This window comes from Branchiostoma lanceolatum, chromosome 2, assembly GCF_035083965.1.
Source record: "Branchiostoma lanceolatum isolate klBraLanc5 chromosome 2, klBraLanc5.hap2, whole genome shotgun sequence".
NCBI classification, from domain to species: domain Eukaryota; kingdom Metazoa; phylum Chordata; class Leptocardii; order Amphioxiformes; family Branchiostomatidae; genus Branchiostoma; species Branchiostoma lanceolatum.
The window spans coordinates 15,483,058-15,502,862 of NC_089723.1; the positions used below are offsets into that span (position 1 = coordinate 15,483,058).

General features: G+C 41.4%; 2 protein-coding genes across 2 annotated transcripts; one reads left to right on the top strand and one right to left on the bottom strand.

The window, feature by feature from the left end:
• The first annotated feature begins 699 nt into the window (after nucleotides 1-699).
• Nucleotides 700-3,196, top strand: LOC136426726 (death-associated protein kinase 1-like). Its single transcript, XM_066415470.1, has 2 exons — nucleotides 700-885; nucleotides 1,169-3,196. Exons 1-2 carry the CDS (start codon nucleotides 706-708, stop codon nucleotides 2,474-2,476), a joined length of 1,488 nt encoding a protein of 495 aa, XP_066271567.1. The 5' UTR covers nucleotides 700-705; the 3' UTR covers nucleotides 2,477-3,196.
• An 8,675-nt stretch (nucleotides 3,197-11,871) lies between these two features.
• On the bottom strand, nucleotides 11,872-13,197 carry LOC136426727 (fibroblast growth factor receptor 3-like). Its single transcript, XM_066415471.1, has one exon. The coding sequence runs from the start codon at nucleotides 13,099-13,101 to the stop codon at nucleotides 12,211-12,213; it is 891 nt and encodes a 296-aa protein (XP_066271568.1). The 5' UTR covers nucleotides 13,102-13,197; the 3' UTR covers nucleotides 11,872-12,210.
• Nucleotides 13,198-19,805: the final 6,608 nt, after the last annotated feature.

Genomic DNA, 19,805 nt, shown 5'->3' on the forward strand with positions numbered 1-19,805 from the left:
TCCCCTTATACAAAGTATATATAGAATATTAAGCATAAGAGAATTAATCTAAACAACCAGAGAGTTATTGTGATTTCATGGGTGGGAAAGCCCCTTGAAGTTCTTTTTTTTAATAAAGGCCATTTCTTATCCAGGGCAACGCCGAGCTGCTCTTGTCATTCGGACGATGAAAGCAAAGTTCAAAGACCACCTCCGTATCGCAGATGAAGTGATCCTGATGGACTGTAGGAAGACTCGGACACCTGAGATGGACCGACTAAAGAGTCTGCTGGTCAAGATAAGAAAGGCAATGCTGCAAGTGAGCACATAGATATCTACAGACACTCGATGCATGAGCTGCACAATTCTATAATAACATATGAATAGGTCATCAGCATTGGACTGCTGGATCAATTGTAAAGTCTTGATAAACACAGATAACCTAGACCTTGCATAATCCTTCATCTTCGGAAAAATCATCAATACCATCGCACTGAAAACCTAAATATACTTAATAAGATAACATGCAACAAACTGTATAGCATAAGTAACCATCGATGGTACAACATGTGTTTCAAATTGATCAATAAAAGGTACAACAACGAGGCTAAATTGAAGATGCTTTTGAAAAGAAAAACAGTCAGGTATGTGTAGAGTCTAAAGATACTTTTATCATGTCCAACAATTTAATTGTTATTTTTCGCGCTTACACAGCACCAACGAGACATGCCCAAACTGTGCGCAAAGATCATGAAGTACCTGCCAAAGTGGTGTAAGAGTAAACTTAGCCCCAAGTGCCCCGTGATGATGTGGCCTAACTACGTGAGTGAAGTCAAGAGATTTTACGACCTGGTGACTGAGGACTTCCTAAGGAAATCCACAAAATACTTGCACCATCTGGGAGAGGTACAATGCTTATTATGCGTTTTCTTAAACACAACGAGTGAATGTTACAATAAATTGGGAAGCAGAATAGTGACGCACTCAAATGTGAAGTTCACCCATGATAAAGCTTTTTTTAAGATACTATACGTTAATTTTGACATTGTGATTGTACATGGGTTGGTGTGCCACCATACGCTGTGTCAAGATACGTTTGATTGATTAAGATATTACATCAAGGAAAATATGAAAGTGTTCGTCGAAGCATGATCAAAACCTTCTAATACGCTGCAATTTTCTAACATAGGTTCTGTTCATCACTCCGGTCACTTCTGATCCCATCCTTGTTCTGAAGCCCAACTGGCTCGGCACAGACGTCTTCGGCCCAATCATGGCACCGGAGAATTTCCCCATTCCCCGCCTTGAGAGAACGAGTGAAGCCTACGTCACCAAGGGGGAGATCGAGCGCGTATTCCAAGACGTTGCAGACGTGGATCTCCTAATCAATCTGCTCCAGGAGTTCCAGCTCTGCCACTCCTATAACGGACAAGAGTTCATTTTCCCAGGGCTGCTAACACAAACCATGCCTCCTGACAAGTGGCAGCCAACTCATGAGCCAAGGGCGGTCTATTTTGGAAAGCAAGTCGAGTGTGCCGACTCCACTGACATGTTTTCATCCGGGTTCTTCCCCCGAGTGCAGACCCGCCTGATGAGGGAGCTGGTGAATCACCCATTGTTATGGAGAGATGGCGCTAAGTGTGTGGACAGGAACGTGGAAGGTCTGATCAAATTATCTCCAGACGGCCGTGCTGTCAACATCTGTGTCCGGAGCGCGCAAGGCGACAAGGTGCAGTGTGGCAAGATGCTGCAGCAGCTGGATTCCATCGTAGCTGATGTTCTGGATGAGTGTAGCCCGGGGACAGGCACTGTAGAGAAGGTGCTAAGTGCTCGTGCCCTGAAGGAACACCGGGAGGAATTCTACTCCTATGGCCAAGAGGAGATCAGGGCTACTGCAGAGGGCGGTACCGTCGTTCATCCCACTCTCGGGTTCACAGAACATGTCAGTGATCTATTGTGTACAGAAGCTGAGGACCCATTACTCACGAACCGCACACATATCGTGCAGGCATTGAGGCACGTGGAACCAATTCTGGACCGCCTGCAAGCACATAACACTCTGACTGTTGAAGAATGTGACGTCATCAGAGAAAGGACTACTCCCCAGGATCGCGCACGCGCGCTATTGGACATTATTGGGACAAAGGGACAAGATGGACATAAGGTGTTCATGTCAGTCCTGAGAGAAATTAACCCATATGCAGCTGGCATGCTGATGCCAACTCAACAGACCGAAGAGCTAGGAGACAGGGAGGGTCAACTGACCAGATATCGCCCTGAGCTGGTGGAGTCTCTGAGGCACGTGGAACCACTCATGGACCACCTGCAGGAGGTCATCAGCTCAGAGGAATGTGACGTAATAAGAGCCCAAAGTACACCCCAGGACCGCGCACGTGCACTGCTTGACAACATTGGAACAAAGGGAGTAGATGCAAGACAGATGTTCAAGGCCGTCCTGGAAAAGGTGAACCCAGAAGCCGCGGAAATGATTCTATAGATATGACCTGCAATATCAGGTGCAGGGTTAGGGGACCAAACGTAGACTTGGTAATCAGATCTGCGAAAATAAGTCTTGTGGTCGAAAACAACTAAACTGTAAGCTTAACATTGTGCACATAAGGATTTGTATACATGGACATTAGAATCCTAATAGTACAAAATCTTAATAAGAAATAAACTGTTCTCCAACTCAGAATATTGACGACAGCTTGATGTGTCTAAGTATTTTCAATTGGTAAAAGGTCAAACCCACTGGATCAAATGTGTAAAAATGAAAAGGCACAAAGAACACTGTGTTTTGGCTGCAAATTTTACTCTTTGTTTTAAAAGCAATTCTACAAGTTGTAGAGAGAAAAAAAGAAAATTGCATCAATTACACTAGCGCATTATGGTTATCTGTCTGTGCTGTAACAGATATTCCAACTCCGTAAGACCCCAGATAATACCTATCTTTTGAACCAAGAAGCAGTTGAAAGCAGAAACAATACAATGGGCATAATCAAACAACAGAAATCGTGTGGGGTAATTCCTTAACTTAAGATACATTCTGTAGACAAAAACAACATGTGTCGTCTGAATTAACGCTGCAATATTACAGTCGGTGCATCTTTAGTCTAACCGGTACCATTGGCAGTTGTGCTCTACATCCATACCACCTTTACAAGGCTGATTTCATGTTTTACCAAATCATAATTGTAACACTATACATGTACGTGAAATAAAGACTGTTAATCATATCTTTTAACTTGAAACTTCGTGGAATGTAAGTTACTCTGCCTTCTTTATACGGCGCAGATTTATTCTAACGACAGCAGTCAATTCACCTCGATCTAATAGATAGACTGCTGTCTCTGATGTTGAATAGAATTTGCACTAAAGCTGCGCATCGTAGCTGAAGCACATTCACACTGACACTGGTGCTGCTCTCCTTGGTGCTGAATGGCATTCACACGGATACTACCTGGTGCTGAATGACAATCACACGGACACTAGCATTCCTTTCCCTGGTGCTAAATGAAATTCACATTGACATTGATACTCCTATCCCTGGTGTTAAATGGCATTTAATCTGACACTAAAATTCCTCTAAATGGTGACGAATGCCTAGAAAAGTGTAGTGGGCGCAGTTAACAATAGAAACGTGCAGTGGAATAAAAGTAATCTCACTTGGATCTCTATGTGAGTCAGAGTGTGCGTGCGCATCAATGAAGGACCGCTAATTAATTTACGAAATCGGTATGAACATATCGTCTTTAACTCTGAAACCAAACTATAGGACAATTTCGTTGGATGCAAACAGTCTTGCTAATGACTGACACTACTGTCAATACAAAATTGGTACCAAAAGGCTACCTCGGCAGTAAAAAGGAAAAAGGTAACTAAAGATGGGAAAACGATAGCATATCCCCGAATTGCAGGAATAATGGAGGTGTAACTGATAGGATGTTCCGACCACTGCAGCAGCAGAACATAGTGGACTACTACTTATATAAATGCTAGGCAATAGTGGCTATTATTTGGTACACCATACTCTGTGTGTTAAATTTTGTTCATCCTTCCTGACCACGTAGATTTTTATATTGAAGGCAACTTTTTGTTTTGCCATTTTTTTTTTAATTCACACGCTCGCATCAGTTTTGGGGTTCCCAGAGGGTGTCATCAATATCATCAAATCAATATGGCCTTACACATCATATATTTTCTCATTTTGCAGCTGCTTTGTATGATTTACAGTAGTATTGTTGAATTTTTTTTTGGAAACGGACGAAAATTGATGCGCGGATTGATGTCATCCATATCATCAAATCAACATGGCCTAAGCCAGAAAGATGTCGGTGCGGTCTCAGGGGCTGATGTTGGCGTGGGGCCGTTCAAGAGGTTATATTTGAAGAAGATCACATCACAGAACTTAGGATGGGGGAGGGAAAATGTGACTTTGCCATCCGGAATATCTATTTTCAACATCACATCATATCACATCACATTACAAATATAGTTGTGGCGTTGAATGGCTCACAGATTTGAAGGAGTGGACCTGCCATACAGCCAATCAGATGGCCAGACTGGCGAGATCAAGAGATCCCGACTCGCTTCCTAGCCTTTCTGGTAAAACGTTGTGTCATTGGAAAGATGTTATAACGAGTAACTGACTAAATATACCTTTTCTTTTGTTAATATATATAGCATGTTATTAAGAAGATTAACAGATTTATGATCCTTGTAGTTGACTTTTATGATAAACAAATTTTCATGAAGAAACATTCATGTTTTTGCCCCTCTCCCTTAATTAAGAGTACTAGAACGGTCAGTCTAATTTGGGTGTTCTAAACTTAAGATGCCGCCACGGCGCTCCTGGGCAGAAATAAAGATGCCTCCATATCCAGATTTGATCAGAATATGTTCAACTACATGTGTGCCAAATTTGGTGCTTTTAGACAAAAGTGCACAATTCAGCTAATTTTGCGAACTATACCGCTGGACTATACCCTCTGGTTGGCATTGCATTATTGTTCTATGTGCTAAAAATTTTGATTGACAGGTTAACTGTAAGCTTGTTGACGACAATTTTTATATAGTCACTTCTGCACTCGGTAGGCAGGTAAGGAGGGGGCTACTGCATGGAAGACTGAGAAAATCTTTACTTTTATATCTGTTTATGTTACTGGTATTTCGTAATAACTTTGGACATGCACAAGGAGAACAGGACTGTTACTTATCACTTCTTTGCGTGGGAAGATTATATAAAAGTGATCTTACTGAAACTGTCTGTTTCTATAGCGTGTGTGGTTGATTACAACAGACCAATCTATGCGTGCATGAATGTTTATTCAGTTTTATGTTCAGTACAGTCTCATAACTCCTAAAAGTGCGCGCTTCGAGAAATTTCACATACGCGTTACTTTGATATTCGTAAGTCCGAAAGCTTTTAGATCAATGGACATTCTCACTATTTCTTTTCATTTTCATTTATTTTGTTTATACATTGAAAATAAACTCAGGCAAGCCTGTTTTTCAGATACCCCTGGTTTCACGATATGAAAACACAATCTACGACTAATTACACAATAACAATAATAACCAATCATAAAACCACTTTACATACATATATCAGTTGTTGCCGGTAGTGCCATTCTCAAATGTCTTGGCATAAAATGCAGCAGTGCTCTTCTACATTTCCATTGAGCGAAACGCCAGTCCCTAAGCCTATCATAATTACAAACACACAATCTGAATCATTCTATGCGTCAAACACTACTGAAATCCACAATGCACCGTGAATTTTATAATCATATCCCAACTATTAAAACGTGTATAGCTTATATATCCCATCAACCTAAACATTGATACTTTGATTTTAATTTTTTTTCATTTTCAATTCAGTAGTTAGTGCAGGAATCTTCAGTTGTTACATATATAAGCCTCTACCAGGCTCCAAACTCGGCTTGAAAGAGTAGACATCGGCCAAATAGAGTAGTCCAGCCGATAGATACAGTTTGCCTGACGTGGAATACTGTATTTATCGGGTGGACAACTTTATTTGGCCGATCTGTACTCTTTCCAGCCAAAAGTGGACCTTGGTAGAGGCTATTCTACATCTGCAGTTACACAAGTATGTACAAATTGGAAATGACACCTTTGCTGGTCATTTCATTTCCGTTATACAGACCTGTCTTAATTATAGATATACATACATGACAGTATCGTATATACATTACAATTAAGGCTTTGTAAATTTAAAGTTAAAGTTAATCATTACATTAAACACATACACAACCCTAAAACATCACGTTATATCATCTATGATACCATTCTAACATTGTTGGATGAGATTGACTTCATTTGATCGCTTCCATGTGACAATATGACACTACAAAAAGAACATTTACAACTAAAAATGGTTATTTCAGTCGTATTGTATCCATCCATGAATAAAACGTACGCTCATGACAGCTTCAAAACATCATTCAGAGTTTTGAGAATATAAGGTCGGTGTGTTTTGTTTTATCTCTCCTGATGCATAGACAGATGAATGAGCACATGGCTCAATGTCATCCATTCCGTACGTATTAGAACCTTCTCCACTGTGACCGGTAGGTTCAGGTTGATATACGTCGAAAGCATGACTTAACTTTGCAGACGTTTCAACTGCGTTGGGTGTAGTTTTATACATGCAGGACTGATCATTATCTGATTTGGGCGACATATTGTAAACTCTATTGTCATCGGAAACTTCCTCATTATGGTAGGTAGGTTCACACTCCTGTGCATCTGGACCATATAAAGTGCCTTCTTTTTTCTTAGAACTGGTTTTGCCAGCCGTTTCGACTTCCCCAATATGATATTGAGTTACATCAAAAACATAGGGCGACTCTGCATACGGTTCAATCGTGTCAGGTATAGTTTCGCACACTGAATTTTGGGTAGTTGCACAGCCTACCTGAGCATCAGCCTGTGGGTCCTGACAGGTGGTAGCTTGATAATAAAAAGCGTTGTTTACAAGGTGGCCAGCCGCCATGTTGTTTCCGTGACCAAGTGAGGCATTACTGTTATCAGGTTGTTTCCTAACCAATGCACGATATACAGCTAACCCCACACCACAGAGGAAAACTATCACTCCAATTACTGACCCCCTTAAAACCCAGTCTGATGCCATGGTACCAGTTTGAGGAGATGACGTCTCTAGATTTTTTGGCGTTTCTGTTATTGGTACAGAGTGGGCATTGTAACCTTCGTTCAAGTCTGTCACCTGATAGAAGGTTCTAGTTGCAACGTGTAGTGTGATGAGGTCAGATTGACGAATTTCTTGTTGTTCTGTGGGGCAGGAACTGTTAGGATCACAAGGCCCTGGTGTGAAAATCAAGCTATTTTCGCCATTCACATCCCAGACGTCATAACATCCTGAGATATATTCATTTAAGCTGTGGAGCTCTTCGTTCCCTACCATAGCAGGTGTTTTACAGCGGAACAGGGACTGGTCTTTATACATGGCGGATCCAAAGCCATTTTCAATAAGGAAATCTGAGCATCTTTGTGATGTTTTATTTCTGCACGTTTCCGCAAATATCGCGAGATCAATAAGCCAAATTATGTTGCAGTCACAGTGGAAAGGGTTGCCTGCTATAGCTACGTAGGGTATAAGTAGTCCATTTGGTACGTGCGCGTCTAACCCAAGGTCGCACATAGACAACGTCTTTATGTTATTGTAGGAAACGTCCACCCTTCTTAAGTTCGGCAAGAAAGACCTCACAGGATAGAGGTTTACACAAAACAGCTGATTATGTGACAAATCCAAATGAACTAACATGCGCATGGTCTTGAGACAAAACCAGGGGAAGTAAGTGATGCTATTGTTTCTTAAGATCATGTTGTTCAAATAGGGCAAGGGATAGCAAGGAAACGTGGTTAGGGCGTTGTTGGGAAGCTGGAGCTCAAAGAGTTTTGAGGGCAGTTCTTTTGGAGCACTCGTTAAGCCTTTGTTGTCACAATGTATTCGGGGTAAACGAGAGTAAGGTTGCCAAACAAAATCATTGTTGTGCCAATTTTGAACGTTACATCCTTGAGAGAGCAGTTGTGAAAGTGCTGATGCTTCACAATTGTGCAGTACGTTTAAAAGAGTGAGGATCACAACATGTACGACAATCATAATGGATGACATAGTGTGGAGTAGCACGTTTCCCTTCAGGGACGAAACATTCAAAGAAAACATATCGTCAGGGAATGAAGCACTGGTTCCCTACTACACATTTTTCTATCATTATATTACATCTATCCTTATTTCTGTTCACTATAACCACTACTCTGCTTTAAAAAGGTACAATATTCAGTTGTATCTTTAGTTCAGTCCAGACAAATACCATTAAGACAGCTGCAGTCTGATAATTGACAGGCACGGCACCTGCCGGGAACAACGTCGTCCCTGCTCTTGTCTGGAGGGTGACTTTGGGCCTGTGCTGACGGTTTTTGAGTTTCCCTTGCCACACCCTTAAACTGGAGACTGGACTTGTAAGGTTTTGTCAGTAGAAGCCTCCTTCCTCCCTCTGATCTGCTTAAAATGGAACAGCACGATTTAGATTCAAAATACGCAACAGATATGTTTCGTTCTTCATAGAAAAAGAGCTTTATTGCATGACAATTTTACACGGTACAATGTTTGGCATTAACTATCAAAACGTAATACAAAATAGAGGTGTACAATGAAACTTCAAACTACAATAAGGGATAGCATACATGTAGTCACGTAGGTCTTTGATATAGTGTTATAATCGAGTGGGGCTAATATCGTTGGTTTCGGTATTTTTTCTAATGACAAAGTATGTAATACAGGGGAAGAAATACTACATTCATCACAAATGTGACTTTTATGCACATACAGCATGATGAGAAAGAGGGGTGACTTTGCCTTTAAAAAGACATGGCACTGAGCACTCCAACCCTTTGTGTAGACTTAGTCTGTCTCTGGAGAGTTGGTTTCTGACACCTTATTTTCAACTTAACCAGGTTTTATCTCATGCACAATACTGTCCTAAGTTGGAATATTAAAGCGTTCAAAGAGCTTTGTTTCCATATCTATTATTTCCACAAAGAACATAAAACTGAATACAGAATAATTTTACATACCTTTGAAAACGTAAACTACACTCAGGTCTGTGAGAAACGAGCGTCTGCCTTTGTACCAAAGAACCTCTTGTGATTGCGTAGTCAAGAAAAACAAGATGTTTAAAGCTCAATTGTCTGCCTCTCTTTGAGATTGCAAGGTGGGCGTTTCATCACTGCTATGACAATCTCTTCTCTCGTGGATTTGTCTGCTATGAGATATGAATTAGTCAATAGTTCATGGCTTCAACTTCTTCATAGTCGAAGTGTTTTGTTTATTTGAATAATACTGTCTTTTAAAAAACCTTTTTATAACACAGACAACTTTCAAATTGGCACTGGCTTCCTGTAATAGACATGTATATAGTGCTACATACTTGATGAGACCTTTTTGATGTTTTGACAAAAGATAAAATCCATGATCATGCTCATTCCAATTTGTTTGGAGTCACATTGTAATCGAAATTTCCTACTTTCTTAACTAAAGGAAGTCTCTTAACGTTAAAGGCAACCAAAGCAATATGCCCAAAAATGGAAATAGAATAATGCTGAAATCTTCATGGTAGTGACATTTACTAAGTTGAACATTGCTTAGCACACTGGCGTAGTAACTTCATACTTTGAGCATTTTTAACCTGCGCAGAAACGTGCCGTACGATGATCCCCTTGGTTTCGTGGGCCTACAAATACCCCGACGACGATTTTCGGTGAGTTCTCACATCACAACGACAGGGTTTTTTTCATCATGGACGCCGCTATACACTGTTACAGTGTTGTTTGATCTAATAATGTATAGAAATAACTAAATAAATGGACTTTCAAAACTAAAAACTCTCAGGCCCTAATATTGCTTGGGTTTCCTTTAAGCTGAACCTGAGGTGCTGCCTCCCGTAACACCTGCCGAGGAAAAGTGATGATTCGTCCGGCAATGACGTCATAAGAGCTGGTCACGTGGTGCGCATTTGATCCGCCATCTTGTCAGTTGGACTTCATTTTCTCAAATGTTAATATAATAATTTTTTCTTACTCGGTGTGTTACAGTAGATCACTCCATCCGTTCACTGAATTTGGAGATATATATCAATACTTATCTTAACTGAAGCCTAAAGATTCATAAACTAATAGATATTTGCATACGTTAACCTTTATCCTATTTTATCATCATTTTTAATTTATTTAAGTATATCTTATGCTTACGAGTAAGTCTGTAAACTTGAGTGCGTTGTTACTATATACGTATGTCTGTAATTTTGTCTACATTTGAATAAGCAAAAAGAATGTATGAAGTAATCTTTACGTATGTGGGTGGCACAGTAGACCAATCCACACGTGCTATGATAGTCACTCTGCCTGGCAATATCTGAAACTTTTTAACTGATCGCACGTGTCAACAAGGCATAACGTTACAGTCAAACCTAACGTAATGCATGAATGTGCGAGGGCGCTGCGAGATCATCGAGGCGCTAGGCAGAAATTGTTAAAAGTTGTATTCAAAATTATGACTCAGATTTGTACACAATATTACAACGATGACGAAAAATGTACTGTTTGTAAGATCTTTCTGTCGGTGAGAATTAAACCTGGTGGTGCTTTGAAATCACATCATTTTCCATCCATTGATCTAACTGGTAATAGTAGGTAATACTGTTTCAAAGCCTCGACCTGGAAACATGTTGTGAGTCAATCCTCTTCAAGTTGACAATCTGTCCAACGCGACCGCATTTCCTTGGTCGCCTTGGGCAGGTTTGACTGTAATTCAAACCTATCATTGCAACTTTCTAAAGTCAGACTAGAATCCGACCGTAGAAAACTTGCGTACAGGGGTGCATTTGCATCGAATGATTAGCCGGCTACAGTTAGAGTGGCCACGTCAGGCCTAACTTTCAAGAAGCTTCTAAAACATCACTGCTGACCTCTGACCTCCAGACCCGGTGTCAAGCCAAATCCATGACAATGCCAAATCCATGCGCTAGAAATTATTTGGCTTGGTATACGCGCCAAGTTTGTGAGCTGTGCCAAATATCTGAGCTATACGGTACGCATACGAGTTTCGAATATGCTGAATACATTTTGCTCGGCTAAGTACATTAAATTGAAAAAATTCAATGATTCCTTCAAAATATTTCAGTCCACTAATCAATAAAAAATTAATTTGCGCAAGTTATGGACAATTTCACAGACGACAAGGGTTGGTCGTCCTTTCGGTGCCATATTGAATTATAATGAAAGGTCACCTCAGTGTTGAAATCAGGCGGCGTATTCATCTGTGTTCCAGTCTGTCAACTTCTTCTAAATGGCCACCGTTCAAAATGTGATGTCACTGACCTTGGTGCTGATCCCACCATTCATACATTCATTGCATTCACATCTATTCACAAGATTTGTATCTAGATCTTATATTTACACTTCTTCTGTGGGCGGTTCAATGTCTTGCCAATGAATATATGTTAGATTTGTACAGATACATTTATAAAGTTCAGTTCAAAAAATACATTTGTTTATATTGAATTCAGAACAATGTAGTTCATGTATGAGATAGTAATTAAAGTATTTCATCCCGGCCAACAATATCATAAACAAACACAAATTCTGATATGATATTTAATGTCTGATCTGGATATATGATAATGTCTCTTACGACCACTTACTCAGAGGACCTCTTTATATTACATGTGATTAATAATTGGCTCCGTCTGATAAACCTCTAGATTTATTGCGATGTATAGAATAAATTCTACTTTGTATTGGATAATTTGTAACCCATTATCTGACACCAAATCTGGATGTGCTTATTGTGCTATGATATGGCAGTATCCGATATGTTTATTCAAACGTTCTTCCATAATTTGAGCATAAGATTTTGCAAGCTAAGATTCAATAAGACTACATAAAACAGTACAAGCACTGGGAATATATTTAGAACAAATTGATGTTGATTTACGTTCTGCAATTAGCAAAATGAAAACTAGTGCTCATACAATCTGTGACAAAGTCAGATTTAGTCTGTGTAAATGGCATAATTCCGGTCTAAAGACTCTGGAAAAAAAGTTAGAAAAAAAACGACGAATTCTGATATCGGGCCCCGTTCCTATTATTCAATATTATGATTAAACAGATGAGCAGCATGCCTCGGCGGCATCAAAAGCTTGATCTTCGCAGCAGTTCTTCAGGAGTAGGTCGCTTGGACGGGTCGACTATCCAGCAGGACCTGATGATGCGGTACAGGTGCTGCGGACAGTTGTGTGGCTGCTGCAGGCGAGCCCCTTTCCTCAGCAACTCCAGTAGTTTGCACACGTCGGGGTGCATTGGACCACTAGGATAGCGCGGCTCCTCCCCAAAGCTGGCGATCTCCCACAGCAGCACGCCGTACGACCACACGTCACTCTCACACGTGTACACCCCGTTCCGTAACGACTCCACGGCCATCCACTTCAGCGGCAACAGTTCCTCCTCCCCGCCCTGGTTGGTGCGTTCGTAAGCCGACGACATGTAAACGTCACGCGACAATCCGAAATCCGCGATCTTGGCCACCATTCTGTCGCTGATAACGACATTGCGAGCTGCGATGTCCCGGTGCACGATCTTCAGACGTGCCAGCTCCGATAACCCACTGGCCACGTCAGCAGCAAAGCCAAGTCGTTCCAACACCCTCTTATGTCTCGTGATCTTAAAGTCTTCTCGCAAACTCCACAGGAAACGTCGCAGGTCCTCATTGGTCGCGTACTCTACCACGATGTATTGAGGCTCAGACTTCGTCACAGCGCCATAAAACTTTATCATATTGGGATGTCCCTCTTTGTCCTCATGGATCCTGGCAAGTGTGCTCATTTCCCGTTCAAAGTCACGGACAACCGACGCTGTCATGCGGTCAGGTCTGATACTCTTAGCGGCCACCAAAACCTGGTAGCCTTCGGGTATTCGCAGTCTCCCTCGCACGACATGGCCGAACTCTCCCTCACCGATCATGTTCCCAAGATAAAGGTCCTCTTTGTCCACTTCCCATGGTGAGAGGACTTCTGTGAGAGGCATCGTTTCTTCATTTAAATCCACATTTGTCTCTCCTGTTGATGACGTTCCTGCATTCTCCTGTTGACTGCGTCTTCTTAGAGTTATAATCACGATACAACCGACTATAGCAATGGAAGAAAGAGCGCTGGCCAACACTATTACAAAGGTTTTCTTATTTTCGGGGATATTCTCGCAAAATTCGCCAGACCGCCCTGCTGCACAAATACAAGTACCATTTACCGGATCACACGAGACGTCGTCTTGACAATAACACGTCATGCTGCAGTTCAGTGGGTTATCGGTGCGCAGGTGTCCTCACACTTGTCTCCATGACGACCAGGAGGGCATTGACAACCCTCCCACCTGTCACACGTCCCCCCATGTTGACAATCACACACTTGACTGCAAGCTTTCCCATAATAGTTGGGTAGGAATTCTGTAGCATTTAGTACAAACGTTGCACTGAAAACTTTACCATCTATAGTTTTGGCTATACAGGTATATCTGCCATTTGATGATTCTGTGATTGGTTGAAAGTTTATGGAATTGTTCAGTGTTACTTCTTGTGTTTTGTTTGAGTCGTGTGTTTTCTTTGAGTCGATATATTCGATTTGTGATTGATAAAGCCACGTCATGTTTGCCACTTGGATGTGGGGAGCCACGCAGGTCAGGGTGAGGTTGGTACCGATGTAGGTTATGACTGAGTCGCCAGGTGTCGCTATGATGACGACCTCAGGCCAGGGAATATCACAGGCCCTCCCTCTCCAGCCTGGGAGGCATTTACAGGCACCGCTGAAGCCGTGGCAACGAGCCCCGTTCTTACAAACACACTTCTTGTCACATTCCACCCCGTACCTGTCCTTGGGACATCCTGTAATGTTGTACTGAAATATGATCTCAAGAAGTACTCTCCCTCCACGGAGCGTGACATTAGTGCCGCACTGAAACCAGCATGATGTGCTGCACCGCATATCATTCAACTCTACAATGGTGGCCATACGGTAACCTTTCTCCTCGTTGATATAGTCACTTGAGCTTTGTACTAGTATCCACTGAGGCAAGTCAGCGTCAAATGAGAGATCCAATACCGTGATATTACCTTTATTTCCCCCCTCTCGGTCGTGGCATTGAAACTCGACTCGTCCTTGCTGAAATGGTCCTCCCAGTATCGACTCTAGCGGAGCTCCGTCCCTTTTGAATTTATAACTACCACGCCAAAATCGCCAGGAGCAGCCGTCGTTTATGAAAAAACGACCATTTACGCTAAATCCAGAATAACCAAGAATATCGTCATACGTTGCGATAGCTTCGCCGTTGGCTGTGACAGTGAATTTGTCATCGCTCAATATACGGCCCTTTCCGGCGCCCCTGTCGGATAGTACTGGAGTTTCACACCTTGTGTCGTACAGCGGTGGGTATCCTGACACGTCCATGACTAAAACGACGAGGCTTACGTACAAAATGCTATGGTCTCCAGCATTTGTAAGCTCCACCGAAAGGTTATACCGCGACTTCAACTCATAGTCCAACGGAGCCGCTAAAATCAAGGTCAAGTCCTCAGCACAAACCTCAAACCGGCCGAAGTCGTCCCCTTTAGTGATGTTTACTGACGAAAATGTTTCATTTCTGTCTTTTATAGGAGTAAATTTTGTGTCGAGAATAGCTCGCAAACACACCACTTTGCTGCCAACTGAAAGATCTTCAGATATTTCTATATTTTCCTTCTTTTGAGCCAATACGAAGTGGCTTCGATGTGTTTGAGAGATAGAGAGCATCAGCAAGAATGCGACAAAAAACGAACTTCTACAGGGCACCATCTTCACTTAATCCTTGTTCGGAAAGAATGGTCTCTTAATACCACGTAACACGTAATTATCAGACTTTTTTTTATCTTTTGCTAATTAGGCACGGAACAGTCTTAGTTTCCTCTTTTTCTGTCCGAACTTCAGGAAATCATTTTTCACTCCCGTCTTTATGTTCCTATGATCTCAGGCTTGACTCGGTCTTTTCTTTCTCACCGCCAAAACCTTGGATGAAGCAATTTTCAGGTTGTCTTCTCCTGTCTTAAGGCAAGAGCCCGTCTTTTTTCCTTGAGGCTACAGATTAAGAGGAACAAAATAATCACTTGAAGCTATCATCTAGTTTCAGTTAGTTGAACAAGTAAGTCAAGTAGTTGAACAAATAGAAAGTTTCAAAAAGATGATCAACTGATATTGTTTATGCAAATACGGTCCTAATTTGCATAAATTATATCAGTTGATAATCCTCTCTACTTAGATATCAGAAGTTGGTCAGAGTATGAAAGTCTTCGTAAAAAAAGCAATTGTAGCATTTGTTGAATTATGTAAATGAGACCATGATTTATGTCGACCAGCACGTACTGCGCCTGCGCGAAACGCTTCTATGTAATGTGCATAGGGCTTCAGAAAAACATACCATATAAGGTCGTTTTCGCATATATTAGGATAATATCCTGTCTATAGTTTCCAAATGTTGTATTGAAAAAGATATCTTATGCAACAGGAAAAATTATGATGCAACGTTTTCCAAACATCCAACAGAAACCTGTTTTTTGTTTGTTTTCTGTTGGATGTTTGGTAGACGTTGCATCATAATTTTTCCCGTTGCATATTAAGATATCTTTATTGACACAACATTTGGAAACTATAGACGGGATATTATCCTTATATATGCGAACACGACCTTATATGGTATGTTTTTCTGAAGCCCTATCCACATTACATAGAAGCGTTTCGCGCAGGCGCAGTACGTTCTGGTGACGTGCTATGTCGAACAATGTTCACATTAACCCTAACATCCAAGTGCCAAAGATCGGTACTCATCTACACCTGAGTCGAGTGAGGAAACAGGTGTTAATTGTCTTTCCAAAGGGCACAACACAAGGGACTGCTAGGGATTCAAACCGAGAAACTGTAGCTGATTCTAAGTGCTAGGGGGCCCAAATCTACACCACTTCTTTATTACATCACAAGCTATCTACCACCCAAAAATCAAGACCATAGAACGTCCAGGTCAAAAGATACAAAAACGGAAGTTCTGCTGCAGTACCAAGGTCACATACCAGGGAGCCCAAAATCGACCTTGAATGTCGGCTTCACAACACCCGCCCACATATCAAATATCATCGTAATCCATCAAGAGGTTCTTGAGTTATGCTGAGCACGGTAGTGCAGAAACACAAACACACAGACACATAGACAGACAGACACACACACACACAGATACACCCAAAACTATATCTCCATTTTTCATGGAGATAACAACAACCACAAGGCCACCTTGCCACCGCTTTTAAAGTCTCAAACAAAATAGGACCCTGCAATTTCAAAAATTGATTCCAATGCTTGCGTGATAAGATATCGATTAGTTTCGCCCAATATCAGCGCATTGATACATCAGAGTATCATATGGCTGAACGGTGACTTACCTCGCGTTCGCATGCACAATGTGGAATTAAGTTCAGAACACTCCTGAAAACGACGAGGAAGTTGACAGACAAAATACCAGGAGTTCTCAGGACTGGAGTTGTCTATTTTTACGTTACCATGGTACAATAGTGCATATGCCGTCCGTACCGTCGAGAAAGCCCGGATATGTCTTTCGCTTGAGGTGGATCAACTACCGCGTTTGCTCACGGTTGTTGTTGTTTTTCTCGCGACTTCGTCCCCAAAACAGAAGCTTGCTTTCTCCCCGACCCACGTCAATCCCTTCATATGTAATATCCCGTGACGAAAAAGGACAAAACCATTTGCTTTTACAGGATTGGATGATTTGGATCATAGTCAAATCAATGAGGTCTTAGAAGTATACATGCAGTCAATGTCCGGCTTCAAGGGAGACACATATACTGTATATTGTGTACATTTGCAATGAATCTTACCAGTTTTAATTTTGTGGAATGAGACCATTACCAGTTTTTGTGGGATAAAACTACCTGCTATACTTACGCAATTATAGTGGTTGCCCCTAACCCGTATGGTAACCGGTCGTTTCGCTACATTGGCAGTTCACTACAGTCGTTTCGCTACACGGCAAAAGTCGTTTCGCTATACGGCAAAAGTCGTTTCGCTATACGGCAAAAGTCGTTTCGCTTTACGGCAAAAGTCGTTTCGCTACATTTTAATGTTATTTCTCTAAACAGACAAATGGCATTAGAAATCGTTTTCCTACTATTTTGTTTTTACTGAAGTCAGTTAATGAAATCATATCTTAGCTGACAGCCACGCTATCCGTATGTCAAAAAGCAAATGTACTGTATACATCTACGCCAAGCTTACAGTACTAGAGACAACCAAGCAATTCCAAACCAGTTTCGACGTCACACTAAGATATTGTGTTGATGAAAAGATCAAACTTTGTCATGGATTTCAACAGATCAGCTTTTATGCTAACACGTAGATATTGTTGCACACTCAGGTAGAATCTTGGCTAAAACTTCATACTTTCTTATTAATACGTGTAGAAAAACACCGGTACCTTGAAGTAGAAATATGAGTCAAATTGTTTTCATACCGTTTCATATGGCAGAAGTAGAGATTCGATAGCAAATGAATTTATTTCAAATGCGTATGGATTTTGATTCGCTGATATTTTCGATTCCATACGTTTCTTTTGTACTCAGGAGGAACATTGTTTGAATTGACTTTTTTCAAGTTGTTGTCTGGCCTGTCAAGTCGGCGTTGGCGTGTTGACATTTTAGACATAAATTCAAAGTGTGGAAACGCTCCTATAATATAATCAAACAAAACATTTCTATCGTTGCTACATAAACTACAATCTACAATAAAGTGGACTTCTTCATCTTCTACCTAAGTTGCAAAATTGACAAATTCTTTGCTCCAGAGGCGTGAGGTTATGAAATACACATACATCTTATTGCTGTGTAGACGCTACAGTTTGAATGGTACTGTGATTTGAATAGAGATGTCATGAAATGTTAGATACTCACCTGAATAAACATGGTACGTGTACGTGTAATTCAAAGTAAACACATGTAATGCAGCAACATCTTTTCGCTCCATACTTTGTTTATCGTTGGCAAAAAACCCTAGCCGTGCTTAGCATATATGGCGCTCCCTCATAAAGATGAGAACAAGCCGTGAACTGTTCCATTGTTCTCTTTGGGTAAGTCAGTTACAAAGCCTGGTCCACAAAGGACAAGTATGGAAAGTAGACATACTGTAGTGTACAGGGGTCTGCTTTTTACCGGAATGCCCCGGAATGCCCTTTTACACCGGAATGCCCCGGAATGCCCATAAAGGAGGGTAAATTCTACCGGAATACACTATGCTTTGATGAGTTAACATCTCATGCAGGTTGCTGTATTTTGGCATGAAATGATATATTTATGGCCCAGGGAACGAGAAATCACTAGACATTAGTGATGGCCATCGGATTTCTCGTTCCCTGGGCCATAAATATATAATTTCATGCCAAAATACAGCAACCCGGTTAACAGCAATACTGACAGAGGTGTGACCATGGTGGTCATCAGCTTGGCCAGCGATAATACTCGAAAGTTGGTATTTTTGTCCAAATGTTGAACATGTCAAAGCAAGGACATTATATAGCTAGGGATAACGTCCTTGGTCAAAGAAAATGTCTTTTTTTCACAGGAAAGACAGGTTTATATACTACCAGGTGAAAGGTTTGGGCCTACAAACAATGTTCCTCGAGAATACAAAACACATGTGTGGATCAGAAAATGGACCATACGTAAAAATCCATACGCATTAGACAAGTTATTTCATTACCTAAGTACGCCAATGAAACGCACCGCGTGCCGTGCTAAAATCATCAGGCTCACAGCTTCATATGGCCGCCAAAAAGGTGTACATGTACTTCTCATCTTCATGTACACGTATTATTTGGATTTATTATTCTACCTGTACAACAATATTTTGGCATGACGTCGAAATTGATGGGAATGGCATCGTTTTGTCTCCAGTACTCCGAGTTTGGTCTACAGTACATTTGCTCTTTCACGCACATAGCGTGACACTCAGCTAAGATAGACGGCATGCTTTCATTCATTGACTTTAGTAAAACATAAGTGATAGTAGGAAAACAATTTCTAATGCCATTTGTCTATTTAGAGAAATAAATATTCAAATGTAGCTAATTGACTTTTACTATGTAGCGAAACGACTTTTACCGTGTAGTGAAACGATGTAGCGAAACGTACTGTAGGGAACTGATAATGTAGCGAAACGGCCTGTAACCGCCTGACCTTAGACGTATTGTTCGGCATGCCTGCGTCACAAAGGAGGAATGCAGAAATTTGAGGTAGTGCTACCATTCAGGGCACTGCGTCTGGTGTTTCCTTCACCAGTGGCTTGGGTGCTCATGTGATGATAATGTTCATAGTAAATGGAGGCATGACCCAAAATGAACACGTTTCATTCTCATTTTGTTCAGTTATGATAGACAACACTGTATGTAACGTTATATAGCGAGAGTCACCAGCCGCTGTGGTTCCGTGACCCACCACCTATAGAGTACCCTGGGCGCCAGACTAGTACTGGGTCGCTAGCGATTTCCTACGGTGGCCAGAGAACAGTCAGCCCGTCCGGCCTTAATCATAGCCTCTACCAGGCTCCGCAAGATGGCTGGGAAAATAGTAGGAATCGGCAAATAAAGGGAGTTAGCTACGGAGAGAGGGTCCAATCTGGAGAGAGGGTATATCTGCCATCTCCGTAGATATC

What these genes read in the sequence shown, in the direction of transcription:
- LOC136426726 (XM_066415470.1), top strand. Translation starts at nt 706, where the DNA reads ATGCCCAAACTGTGCGCAAAGATCATGAAGTACCTGCCAAAGTGGTGT. An exon ending in ACTTGCACCATCTGGGAGAG is followed by an intron (nt 886 to 1,168) that starts GTACAATGCTTA and finishes TTTCTAACATAG; the next exon opens with GTTCTGTTCATCACTCCGGT.
- LOC136426727 (XM_066415471.1), bottom strand. Translation starts at nt 13,101, where the DNA reads ATGCCTCTCACAGAAGTCCTCTCACCATGGGAAGTGGACAAAGAGGAC.